At 39.7% G+C, this 13,409-nt stretch overlaps 1 protein-coding gene across 1 annotated transcript in view; it reads right to left on the reverse strand.

Annotated features, from left to right (window-relative positions):
- Nucleotides 1-1,053: 1,053 nt before the first annotated feature.
- LOC140119329 (myeloperoxidase-like) overlaps nt 1,054-13,409 on the reverse strand; it is a 38,262-nt gene continuing 25,906 nt past the window's right edge. The window contains exons 6-11 of the mRNA XM_072138234.1: nt 11,000-11,160; nt 10,682-10,892; nt 5,822-5,947; nt 4,347-4,584; nt 2,999-3,205; nt 1,054-1,405 (exon numbers count right to left, since the gene is read on the reverse strand). Of these exons, the coding sequence (XP_071994335.1) occupies nt 3,010-3,205; nt 4,347-4,584; nt 5,822-5,947; nt 10,682-10,892; nt 11,000-11,160 (932 nt within the window). The 3' untranslated portion in view covers nt 1,054-1,405; nt 2,999-3,009. The remainder of the gene's footprint in view (nt 1,406-2,998; nt 3,206-4,346; nt 4,585-5,821; nt 5,948-10,681; nt 10,893-10,999; nt 11,161-13,409) is intronic.

The raw sequence follows: 13,409 nt of genomic DNA on the forward strand, positions 1-13,409 counted from the left end.
ACAGATTTGGTTTCATTGACAAGACTAGTTGATCCATAAGTCAGTGGCGACATTTTGTGTAACTGGGATATATCCATGTGTTGGAATGTTTAATATTCCACACAATGTACAGGCAGCCCCCGGATAATGTACAAGATAGGCTTTTTAGGTTTGTTCTTAATTTGAATTTGTATGTAAGTCATTACAGGTATGTTTTATAATTGTAGCTCCAGACCAAATGTTTTGTCCCTATGACAATTGGATTTTCAACATTTTTGGAACAGGGATTGTTAATAAAACTTTATTAGACACCTTACATCTGATCATTGCTTCCTGGGACGAAAGTAACGCATCCTGGGAGCCTCACCAGATGTCACAGTTGCCATAGAGGTTTGTCTGTAACTAGGGGTTGTTTGTAAGTCAGGTGTCGCATGTGCAGAACACAGGCCATTGGCTGCGCAATCTCTGCCCCAAAGACGGAGCTACTGCGCTTGCCCACAGCTCCAGCTTCACGGACAAGCTTCTTGTAGCTGCGTGCTGAAGATGTCTGGGTAGGAGGATCAAAGAGGCTATTGGAGCGTGGAGTAGCCGCGCTGTGTAGGTTCTGCTCCGACTATTCCACGCCCCAGTATCCTATTTAAATTTGCATATTACCCTGATTAAAGATTAGAAAAGATAGAAGGGAGTAAAGGATTAGCCCTAAAAAGGGCTTTTCTTACATACGTTAGATGCACCTTCTTTAATACTTAAATCCGTAGTGGTGGGTTTCCTTTAAGCCAAGGACCCTCTATATTGGAGAGGTGAAAAAAAAAACTAAGTGTAGCTAAAAAACTAAATTTCTTTTAATCACCTTATCGCAGACCAAATATTTGAAAGGGTTAAATGAGTCAGGAGGGTAAATATAAGATATTGCAGGTTTTGTTTTCAGAAACACTGCCACAATCCTCCAGAGGGAGTGTAGGGTAATTGCAGATGAGTGTCATGTACTACAAAGGGAAAAGCAAAAGATGAGATGGGGATAAGTGTGTAATATTGGATTCATTTAAAAGGTAAATAAAACTAAGACTTTTGTATGGCAAATTTATTCAGATCTCAGCATTTTCTTTGATAATATACAGATTGAATGCACTGGTATAACACCAACATCTTTTTGGGTTATTTTAATAATTACAATACAAAGTATCCATATGCTAACAGTCCTCTACATAATCTGTATCTCACTCTACCTATCAAATGGAAGATTTCCTCTTGGGCAACAAAAAAGGACAAATTTTTTCCTAAGGAAACTTTGGAGTCTCTATATAAAAGTTTTAAAAAGGGGATGTCATAGTTGTAGAATCAGCAGAACAAAATGATCAGGAATCAGCAAGGGAAATTCTAGGCCAGAGATTTCGTTTTTGCAACTTGGAGTCTTCCATAGGATTATCTGTGATAAATATAAAAAAAATATATAAAAATATACATACAGTATATACACACCATATATACATATATATTTCATACATACATACAGTACCATATACACCCATGCATCATATGCACAGACATCCATCATATACACATCACATTTACACATATATTTAGAGCATATACATCATCAATAATACACGCAGACAGCATATTCGCAACCAATAGCGCAATATGGCTGCTACCCCTGGAGTTACGACCCTGTGCTCCATAGTATGAAGCTTTCTTCTATGCAAAATTCTGGACAAACTGAAGCAAAACTCACAGAAAACTATAAAATCCATCCATTAGAGGAGGCCCATAACAAATGGTAGCTGTAAAGTTGCTTGAGAAAAAAAATATTTTTTGCAAAGCTTTAGAGAGCCTTTGACAACAATTCAAATGATACCTATATGCTGCTGGCTTCTTCCTATCCTGAGATTCAACCTTAGATATCTATCAGCTCTATCTGTAAAATCCGCTGCCGTTTCTCTTAGGTGGGTGGGACTTCCTGGTTGTGACATCAGCTAAAGGCAGTGAGGCCAGAGCACTGAGGTCAATCATGTGAATATGTACAAACAGCCCAGGCAATCAGGACACAAAATCAGCGTTATTATGTGTACAGACATTCAGATGCAGAGAAAGGCATGGAAGATACAAAGCTGACTGCACAGAGCACTCAAACTATGCATCATAGTAAGAAAATTATCATACAGTAATCTACTAAACAACAAAAAAGATATATTAAAACATGTCCACCTTCAACATCAGAGTCTGCCTCTTTGTAATTGGATGACATGAAGCTTGTGATCAGTCACATGCTTGTGACATCATTCAACATTTTTTTCATGTTGCCATCAATAAGATCCCCCCACCCTCCTCTCATCTCCAGCTACGGATTCCAGTGGCATGCATTCTAAACAAAGGCTAGCGGGCAAATGGCTGCAAATAGCTAATGAGTGCAAATTAGCAAATTGCTTATTTTAGATTAATACAGAGTTAGGCAAAAAAAATCTTATACTTTTTATACAGTTGTTCTTTATGGATGTTTCAATAGGGTTCACAGGCTGCACCTTCTTCGCACATACTGGGTGTTTGCTGCATTATGCAGCAAACACCCACTGGAAACACCAGCCGCTAATATTAGCCTGTTAAATTCTGTTGGCAAAGCCAGTGGTGGCATTTAAATCATCGTCTATGGCGAAACAAAGATTTTTTTTTCGTGCAAAAAGCTTTTAATTTTTTAAAATCTATAAAACCTATATAAATATCCCATACCGACCAAGTGAATAGCCATACCAACCACAGTGAAAGTAAACACATAGAGAAAGCCATAAAAGCAAACCCGTCAAGAACCTGCCACAAATGCATCAATTTAACTGCTTTTGAAATTTTTCCTGCTTCCCAGTACATAGAATGGAATATTCAATAAGCCACTAGGAAGTTACTCAGAAAACAAGCCCTTTCAATAAATGGTTATCCATAGAGCCAATGTAAACAGTATAATGTAAACTAGATTTAAAACATTGAACAATATATAGTATTTCATTTCTTTACTTAAAGACATACTTACAATTTGGGATGCTAAGCTTTCCAAGGAGTCAGATCCATGACTGGGAAGTTAGAACACTCCATGAAATCTGAGTAATCATTGGCCATGAAGACATTTGGAGGGACTTTTTTTATGTTGGTGTTAGCGCATATGATCTGTGCCAAAGTAACCGACTCTATTGATCTCCTTTGTGCTGAGCTGAAAACTGAGGAGTGTTCGTAATAATAACTGAAAAAGATAATAGAAGGATAAAAAAATTCCTTTAACTTATGATCGTGATGAAACAGGTTGGACTGAGTATCTGAAAAGTATTTTTGAAATGATAATTATCTGGTCTAAGGCTACATTCACACGACCGTTGGGGTATGTATAAACGGCCGCAATCTAGCGGCCGTATATACGTCCCCCATAGGCCAGCAATGGCCGCAAGGAGTAATACATGTTCTATCTTTCCTCATGTTACGGCGCCGCGCACCATGCATCGCTGTGGAGAGGGGAGGGATCACCCCTCCTCCGATAACATTGAAGCGAATTCATGTGAATGCGGCCTAAGTAGTGATCTTGTTAAAAAGGTAGTCTTTTGGAGAGGTTTCAGTATATATATGTACAATACAGACCAAAAATTTGGACACACCTTCTCATTCAAAGAGTTTTCTGTATTTTCATGGCTATAAAAATTGTAGATTCACACTGAAGGCATCAAAACTATGAATTAACACATGTGGAATTATATACATAACAAAAAAGTGTGAAACAACTGAGTCTTATATTCTAGGTTCTTCAAAGTAGCCACCTTTTACTTTTTTTTTTGCAGGTTTTATAAGTGGGATTTCTCGCCTTATAATTGGGGTTGGGACCATCAGTTGTGTTGTGCGGAAGTCGGATGGATACACAGTTGATAGTTGTACTGAAAAGACTCTTAGCTGCTTTTTCTAGCCATAAACGAATTGGGAAAACCATCGAGCTCTAAAAAGAAACTGGGTCACATGAGGACCACCCCAGGAAAGGAAGACCATCTGCTGCGGAGGATAAGTTCATCCGGGTCATCAGCCTCAGAAATTGCAGGTTAACAGCAGCTCAGATTAGAGACCAGATCACTGCCGCACAGAGGTCTAGCAGCAGACACATCTCTATAACAACTGTTAAGAGGAGACTGTGTGCAGCAGCCGTCATAGTAAAATAACTGCTAGGAAACCACTGCTAAGGTCAGACAACAAGAAGAGGAGACTTGTTTGGGATGAAGGACACAAGGAATGGACATTAGACCAGTGGAAATCTGTGCTTTGGTCTAATGAGTCCAAATTTGAGATCTTAGTACTGTATGTATATATAAATAAATATATACTGTGTACTCTACATTGGCACTTACCTATCTCCATCTCGGAGCCTGCGGAATTGTTTTCCAAACAAGCAAGTAAGTGATTTCCCAATTCTTCCATTTGCAACTGGGGGCTCAGAGATTCCACCGACCGACATATCAATATTTTCAACTGTTCCATACAGATTAATGAGCTTCTCGGCAAGTTCTCTGTTCATCAACACATCAGCCAATTCATCAAGATTATTTGGTGCAGAAAGTCCACAGAACCTTCTCCAATCATTGTACCCTATGAAGTTCCGAAAATTGAGTACATTGAATTGCTTTACTAGAAGCTAATAGGAAATTAAGTTTGTAGGGAAGTAAAATAACTTTGAGATAACCCTTTTCATAATAATTCGATATCTGCTTTTATAATCATCATAAATTCAAATTACCATTTTTAAAAGTATATAAAAGTTTACCTGGCTTGGGGGTTTTTGGAATGTAAGTTATAAAAGAAGATAAGGTATTATAATTAAAAAGGCTATGGGAATCTGTCAGTAGGTGAAAATGTGAAATCATGATGACAGGTCCTTTTGTTGATTCTAGTACAAGTTGGGACCCATCATTCGTGAGCAATCATATATTTTTAAAATCATACTCCAGAATGGTACTGGTGCAAAGTACGGAAGTTTTGGAAACCTAAATGCAGTCCGCGAGCCCCGCTGTGTTTTAGGCGCAAAACCACCAAAATTGTGCAGCAAGTGCGTCAATACATCTTCCCCCCATTGGGCCACAAAACTGCTTTTACATGTATTTATAAAGTGTCTTCACCAGTTTTGTGGCAGCCACATTTATTACTGCGAATTGTGTTGCTCACTCTGGGGGTCATTTACTAAGGGCCCGATTCGCGTTTTCCCGACGTGTTACCCAAATATTTCCAATTTGCGCAGATTTTCCCTGTATTGCCCTGGGATTTTGGCGCACGTGATCGGATTGTGGCGCATCGGCACCGGCATGCACGCGACGGAAATCCGGGGGAGTGGCCAAACGAAAACCCGACGGATTTGGAAAAACCGCCACATTTAAAGAAAAAAAAAAAGTGTCGTGGGGCTCGCGCTTACCTTCACTAGGAATAGGCCGGTGTACTTCAGTGCATTCCAGGGAACTTCAGCGCAGCAGCGCCACCTGGTGGATGTCGGAGGAACTGCCTTAATGAATCCCGGCTGGACCCGAATCCACTGCAGAGAACGCGCCGGTGGATCGTGAATGGACCGGGTAAGTAAATCTGCCCCTCTATGTTAAAGATGCACCAAAAAAAAAGTTGGTGCACACTTCCCTACCAGTGGCAGATTATTGAAGACCGTGCGCCAGTATTCAATATTCTGCCGCACCCTGCATGTTAGTGAGGCTGCACTACTTTTGATAAATCTTAATTTTGTCTTATACTGCATTTTATTTATTTTTTTTTTTTTTGAGATATGCTTTTAAGAAAATAAAATATATAATTTTATATTTCTAAAGTTGTAAAGGTGATACCCTACCTGGTATTCCATGGTCTCGCCCTCGCTGTATAATGAATGACATTAGATCCGTTCTGATACCATTAACCAGGAGGTTTTGCCTGACTTTATTCAATAATGAATCTCTGAGGACAGGATCAATTCCATCTGTAGATGTAATAAAGGGTCATTAGAAATGGCACCTTATAGGGACCCTGTCTTTAAGAACAGGGACGATAAAACGTATTCACCCACCCCCCCCAACCCCCGTGCCTTAGTTAAAAAGTGCAGCACAGGTGTCCCAGCTTAAATCTACTTCCACCAAAAAAATGGTTCCCCAAACATTTTCTGGCTTTGTCTATGTTGGCTCTGCCCATTGGGGCGTGGCTCCGCCCATAGAGGCGTGTGTGAAATGGTAACAGTATCTGCAGTTTTCCACACAGTGCTCACTGCTAAGTACAGGAAGTTGACAGGAAGAGGGCTTGCGTTCTGCTCAGGCTGTCAATCAAAAGAAAGAGGAGGGGTTCACTGGCAGCCTGTGGAAAACGTGACACTTCAGAATATGACTCATCTAGTCTCATTTGCATATCAGAAAAACAGTTGTTTTTAAACCCTTACCACTTTTCACTTTCCTGACACAGCACATTTTTCCAAATCTGACATATATTTTGGTTATAACTTTGTGTCGCTTTAACATATCTAAGGGATATTGAAATAGTTTTCTTGGGACGCTTTGTACTTTATGTTAGTTGAAAAACTTTTGTGGTATGTTTTGAGTTTATTTATGAAAAAAATCAGATATTTGGTGAAAATTTGGAATAATTATCAATTTTCGAAATTCAAAATGTTCTACTTTTTTGACACAGTCATTACAGCAAAAAAACGTAAAAACTAACATTCGCCGAATGTCTGCTTTATGCCAAAATATTTTTTTAACCCCTTAATGACCGCCCTATCGGGTTTTTACGGCGGTCATTAAGGGTACTTCTTCTGACGCATACGCCTTTCTCCGGCGCCGCGTCAGAAGAAGATTTCGGGACATCGGGTCAGTATAGTGCCGGTGTCGGGCTGTGATATCACAGCATAGACCCGGCACTAACACCCGGGATCGGAAAAACTCCGATCCCGGGTGTTTAACCCCTTACACGCCGCGGTCAAGCATGACCGCGGCGTGCAAGTGTGTCCCCGTGGATCAGACCCCCCCCCCCGGTGTGCTTACCGGGGGATCCGATCCCTCCTGCCACTGCCCCGGGTCCCGACGAGTGACCCGAGGCTGTCGGCTCCTCTTTTCGCCGGGTCCTGCCAGAAGGACCCGGCTGTAAGTAACTGAGCATACAAGTGTATTGTAGTGTAAAGGCTTGAATAAGCGATCGGATGATCGCTTATTCAAGCCAAGAAGTAGAAAATGTAAAAAAAAAAAATTTTTAATCTTTTTATAATATAATTAAATAAATAAATAAAATAAAAGTCCCATAATCTCCCCAGTAACACATAAAATGCAAATACAGTAAATAAAACACAAAAACATACATATTTGGTATCACCGCGTCCGTATTAATCTGTACAATAAATCTAAATCAATATTGAACCCGCTTGGTGAACTACGTAAAAAAAAAACTCGGAAAACTTCCCATAGTATACAATTTTTCATCAAACACCATCACAAAAAATGTTCTAAAAAGTGATCAAAAAAAGTTACGTTCCCTATTATGATACGACTGAAAAGAACAACTGTTTTCGCAAAAAATAAGCCCTCAACCAGATCTGAGAACAGAAAAATACAGAAGTTATGGCCATGAAAAGTTGTCAATAGTAAAAACAATGCGATTTTCTCCAATATTGGTTTTGCTCAGGAAAATTAAGCAAAAATAAGAAAAACTATATAAATGAGGTATCACCGCAATCGTAGTGAACCAGAGAATAAAGATAAAATATTATTTTTACATTACGGTGAGCGGGGGGAAAAAATGCTCACAATCCAAAATAAAAATTGATGATTTTGTTTGTGTCCCCCTTGAAATAGTTAATAAAATCTCAAGAATAAGCTTTAGACTCCCAAAATAAATTATCTATACATTGTATATCATCCCATAAAAAATAAGCCCTCATATGTTTGTATTACCAAAAAAAATAAAAATTTATAGGTCGTACAATGTGACAATACAAATCTGCTGTGAATGGCGCCTCCATTCATTCTATGCCCGGCCGTGCGCCCATACAGCAGTTACCACCACATATGGGGTATCAGTACACTCGGGAGGAATTGGGCATCAAGCGTTGCAGTGCGTTTCATCATTTAATTTATTCTGAAAATTTCAGTTTTGGCCTAAATGAATGTATTTTCCCAAAAAATTCTATAGTTTCTAAATTGCAGGTCCATATTTTTTAACCCATGTGAAACACTTAAAGGGTTAATAGACTTAATAGAAGTTGTTTTACATACGTTGAGGGGTGAAGTTTCTATAGTGGGGTAATTTATGGGGTTTTACTATTATTTAGACCTCTCAAAGTCACTTGAAAGCTGAGTTGTCCCTCAAAATGTGAGTTTTGGCAATTTTCATGAAAATAAGAAAAATCGCACCTAAAGTTCTGCGCCTCATAACATCCTAGAAAAATGACCGGAAGCATAAAATATCATCCCAACATAAAGCAGATATTCTGTAAATGTTAATTATCAAACTTTTTGGGTAGTTTTACATCTTGTCTGGAAACCAGAACATTTCAAACTTGGAAAATGAAGAATTTTTACAAACTGTTGCCAAATTTTCACTTTTTTTCAGAACGAAATGCAAAACTTATTACTTAAATTTTATAACTAACATGAAGTGTCACGAGAAAACATTCTCAAAATCACCCGGATATGTTAAAGCGTTCCGAAGTTATAACCAATTATCATGAGACTTGTCAAATTTGAAAAATCGAGTCTGGTCATTGAGCTGAAAACTAGTGTCGGTGATAAGGGGTTAATGTAGGATGTTATGGGGCTTTGAACATTAGGTGTGATTTTTCACATTTTCATTAAAAAACACAAAATTGTGCTTTTGAGGGACCTGCTTAGGTTTCAAGTACCCTTGAGAGACCGGACTAAAAGTAATACCCCATAAATTACCCCATTACACAAACCACACCCCTCAATGTATGTAAAGCAACTTTTATGAAGTTTGTTAACCCTTGTTTGTTAAAATCGTGTGCAATTTTACATTTTTTTTTTTTTGGCTAAATGAATGTGTTTTTCAAAAAATGTACATAATTTCAGTGGATAAAATATCAAACTTCTCCCGAGTATAACAATACCCTATATGTGGTGGTGACCTGCTGTATGGGCACACACCGGGGCATTAAAGGGAGGCTGCGCCTTTCACAGCAGATTATGCATTGTTCCTTTTTTAATGGCTATAAAATCCTTATTTTATAGCCATATTTGGCAATTTGGACATGTAAAGGCTTGTTTTCTGCGACATTAGATGCACTTTACAAATACTTCATTTTAGTGAGTCCTTAGCTTATTGATGAGATTTTATTAACTTTTGAATCTATGGAGAAAAAGAAAATTCTGGGTTTTTTTCTTCTTGTATTTTTTTAGGGCCGCATCATAAAAATAAAATATTGGGGCTGATTTACTAAGGGTCTGCCGAGCGCATTTTTGTTGGGTTTCCCAATGATTTCCGATTTGCGGCGCATTTAACATGTGATCGGTTTTTGGCGCCAGCTTCCACGCGACAAAAATCGGGGGGTGGACCGTCAGACGATCCGACGGATTCGGACAACGCGCAGGATTTAACATCGTAAATTGTGTCGCAAGACACACTCTTACAAGCACCGGGAAGAAGAAGGTGAACTCCGGCGGACCTCAGTGGGGGAAGCGACAGATGCAAGATCTCTACGATTATTGTGATACCTCATTTATATAGTTTTTTTATATATTTTTACAATTTTACTGGAGAAAAACTAATATAGAGAAAATCTCATTTGTTTGGATATTGCCATCTTTTATCGGATAACTTTAATATTTTTTGGTTGACAGAGCTGGTTTAGGGCTTGTTTTTACATGTTGAGTAGTCCTTTTCAGTGGTACCATTTTGGCGCACAAACTTTTTATGATCACTTTTTTTTTATGAAGGAATTTTATGAAAATTTTAAATTTTTGGCGAGTTTTTGGGGTTTCGTTTTTACAGCCTTCACCGAGTTGGTGCAATAACATTTATGAGTTATTATACAGATTGTTACAGATGCAGCAATACCAAATATGTAGGGGTTTTTCGGTGATTTTGTGTTTTAATTTTACTTTACTTTATTAGATATAGGGGATGTTTGTGTTTAGGGGACTTTTACTTTATTTCATTAATTCTCTTTATTACAAAAACTTTATTAAGTGATTTAAACAAGGTTGGCTTGTTCCGGCTGTCATTCATATAACACAGTGTAATACAGATGCTGTGCATGCTAAGGGAGGAAGATCGCACAGCCCCGGGCACTGGCAGACTCCGGGGCTGCCATCCGACCTCCGCGGGGGATCCAAATCACTTGATCAAATCAAATCAATCAATTCCTAAATCCAAAAATCAATTTCCTATCGTGATGTTAGGGACATGTGTTGTCTGTAATTTACAGCTGACACCCGCAGCTTCTTGTGTCAGCTCCGTTAAGAAGCAGGTACCAGAACCTTGACGTAATAGTACTGCATAAATGTCGGGAAGGGGTTAAGGCACAGCGCCTCAGTGGCAGATAATTTTAGGGGATATGTTAAGGATTTTTAACCCTTTCCCAGCAGGTATTACTAATGTGAGGGGTAAATGCTGGTGACATGTCATCTTTAATCATTACTGGTATGAGAATGTTATCATTATGACATTTTACATTTCTAGTATGCAAAATGTATTCGCGATGAAATTGATAGGTTACCTTTTACTGTACTCCATGGGGTAACAGATGTTTCATTGGTGGGGGAGTAGTCCTCTGCCAATAAGTTACTGATATGACCCGTCCTGAAGGCAATGGGGAAGACATTGGCTACTGCTGGGTTCACGTCTTCATCGTAGGATGTATATGGGGGAAGCTCCTTTGAGATTTCATTACCCAACATTCGAGGCAGCCAGTCCTTGTATGTTACTTTCTGTCAATAACAATAAAACATTAAACATTATCACTTTAGTAAAAGGAAAAGTCTACAGCAGTCTATTGTCTGTTTAATGGAAAGGAACTGAAATAATAATACTGCACCTGTAAGACGGCACCCATTATCTTGCGGGCTTCTTGGTATAGTTTCTCTCCTGTCCAATTTGGGTTTAATTCATGCAACTCTGTCACAAGGCGGTTGTGCTCTCTCATGAAGAGTGTATGGAGGGCAGTCAGCATAGGCTGCTTATTGACACGACTGTCCCCTAAGATAAAAATTGAAATTGTAAAAAAGATGGAAAATTTTAATTGGGTTGCTGCCCCTAAAATACAGACATCATTGGTGTAGGAGGCAGGCCAGCCCTGAATGTCCCTGGGTCAGCAAGGTTCAGCTCCAGCTGTCCTGGCAGCATGAGTCCATGGAATGTCAGCTCCTTGCTCCACTACAGAGCCCAGGAGATGTGGTGATGTCATTATACTTCGTTTCCTGCTTTTAGCCGTTGATTTCAGGGCTGTGAGCAGGAGAATTAAGATGACATTACCCGTGAGAGGACAGATTGCACAGTAGGTGAGGAGGCACTAATAGGATGGGGCATTACTGATGTGGGGCCACAAATAGGATGGGGCATTACTGGTGTGGGGGCACGAATAGGATGGGGCATTACTGATGTGAGGCCACAAATAGGATGGGGCATTACTGATGTGAGGCCACAAATAGGATGGGGCATTACTGATGTGAGGCCACAAATAGGATGGGGCATTACTGATGTGAGGCCACAAATAGGATGGGGCATTACTGATGTGAGGCCACAAATAGGATGGGGCATTACTGATGTGAGGCCACAAATAGGATGGGGCATTACTGATGTGAGGCCACAAATAGGATGGGGCATTACTGATGTGGGGGCACAAATAGGATTGGGCATCACTGATGTGGGGGCACAAATAGGATTGGGCATCAGTGATGTGGGGGCACAAATAGGATTGGGCATCAGTGATGTGGGGGCACAAATAGGATGAGGCATTACTGATGTGGTGGCAGAAATAGGATGGGACATTACTGATGTGGGGGCACAAATAGGATGAGGCATTACTGATGTGGGGGCACAAATAGGATGGGACATTACTGATGTGGGGCACAAATAGGATAGGGCATTACTGATGTGGGGGAACAATTAGCGGGCATTATGTGTGGGCAGAAAAAGTGGGAGAGCATTAGTGGCTTTGATGCAAAATTAGTGTGGGGACAATACTTGCATAAGGGCGTAATTAGTGGGGGAAAACTGGTGTGGGTACATTATTAGTTTGGTAGATTCACTGGCAATGCAACATAATAAGTGTGGGGCATTTCTGGTCCGGGGTCGTTACTTGCTTGTGGGGATGGTACTTACAAGTTGTCACAACTGGCATGGGGGAAATATTCAGTGTAGGTATTAGGTGGGGGCAACACATTGGGGGCATTATTTAGTGTGGATGACACATTCTGGGGGGAATATTAGGTGGAGGACACAGCAAGTGGGAATTATTGAGGGCCACATTGAAGGCATATTAAAGGGGAAATCTTGTGTACAGTATTTATATTAGGCCACATTAAGGGGTCATTGTTAGGTGAGTGGCACATTGAGGGTACATGTCAGTTTTTTTTTACCTATTGCTCAACTCCTCTCCTGCATTGGGGGCAGTGCACTGACCTTGTTACTAACGCTGACACATGTAGTCAGCTTCAGGACCCTGAGCATTGCAGCAGGAAGAAGAGGAGCTTGAAGAAGGTTTTTGGATATTGATGATGGATTGCATTACTCCTAAATGTCTTAATTTTAGAAACAATTTTATTTTAAACTTTTAAGGCTCTACTTGTTCAGAATAACCGTTTTTATATTTTGATGGATCGGGCATGCCTAGTACAGGCGATGCCTAGTAGCAATGCCTAGTACAGGCGGTCACTGGGTTACGTACAAGATAGGTTCTTTAGGTTTGTTCTTAAGATGAATTTGTATGTACGTCGCAACTGTCGCAAAAAATTTTTGGTCTCTGGATTTTAAAACTTTTGGGTTGTCATAAGAACCAGGATTAACAATAAATTGCAGACACCTATAATAACTGTTACAACTTATTGTAGCCTAGGGCTGAAGTACAGTAAATTACCAAAATCAAGAGGTCAGTTTGTAACTAAGGGTCATTTGTAAGTCAGGTGTTCTTAAGTCGGGGACCGCCTGTTTGTTTATGATTATGTTTATTTATTTTTATATCAGTTCGAAAGGAAGGAGGGTGATTTGAGCCTTTAGGGTTTTTTTACACTTTCCATTTTAGACCCCTAAGGTACTTGAACCCTAGGGTGTCTGATCTACTTAACATATACTCCAATACTACTTTGCACAAATGCTGGTGGCTTTAAATGGTTTACATGCACAATCTGTACCAGCATTGGGTATTGGCTGCATTATGAACCTGTGCATTGACCAATTATGTTGTGGTGCTTTCTGGCTAGTCGGGTATATATGAGGTGAAAGAGTCA

This window comes from Engystomops pustulosus, chromosome 2 (assembly GCF_040894005.1).
Source record: "Engystomops pustulosus chromosome 2, aEngPut4.maternal, whole genome shotgun sequence".
Classification (NCBI taxonomy): Eukaryota; Metazoa; Chordata; class Amphibia; order Anura; family Leptodactylidae; genus Engystomops; species Engystomops pustulosus.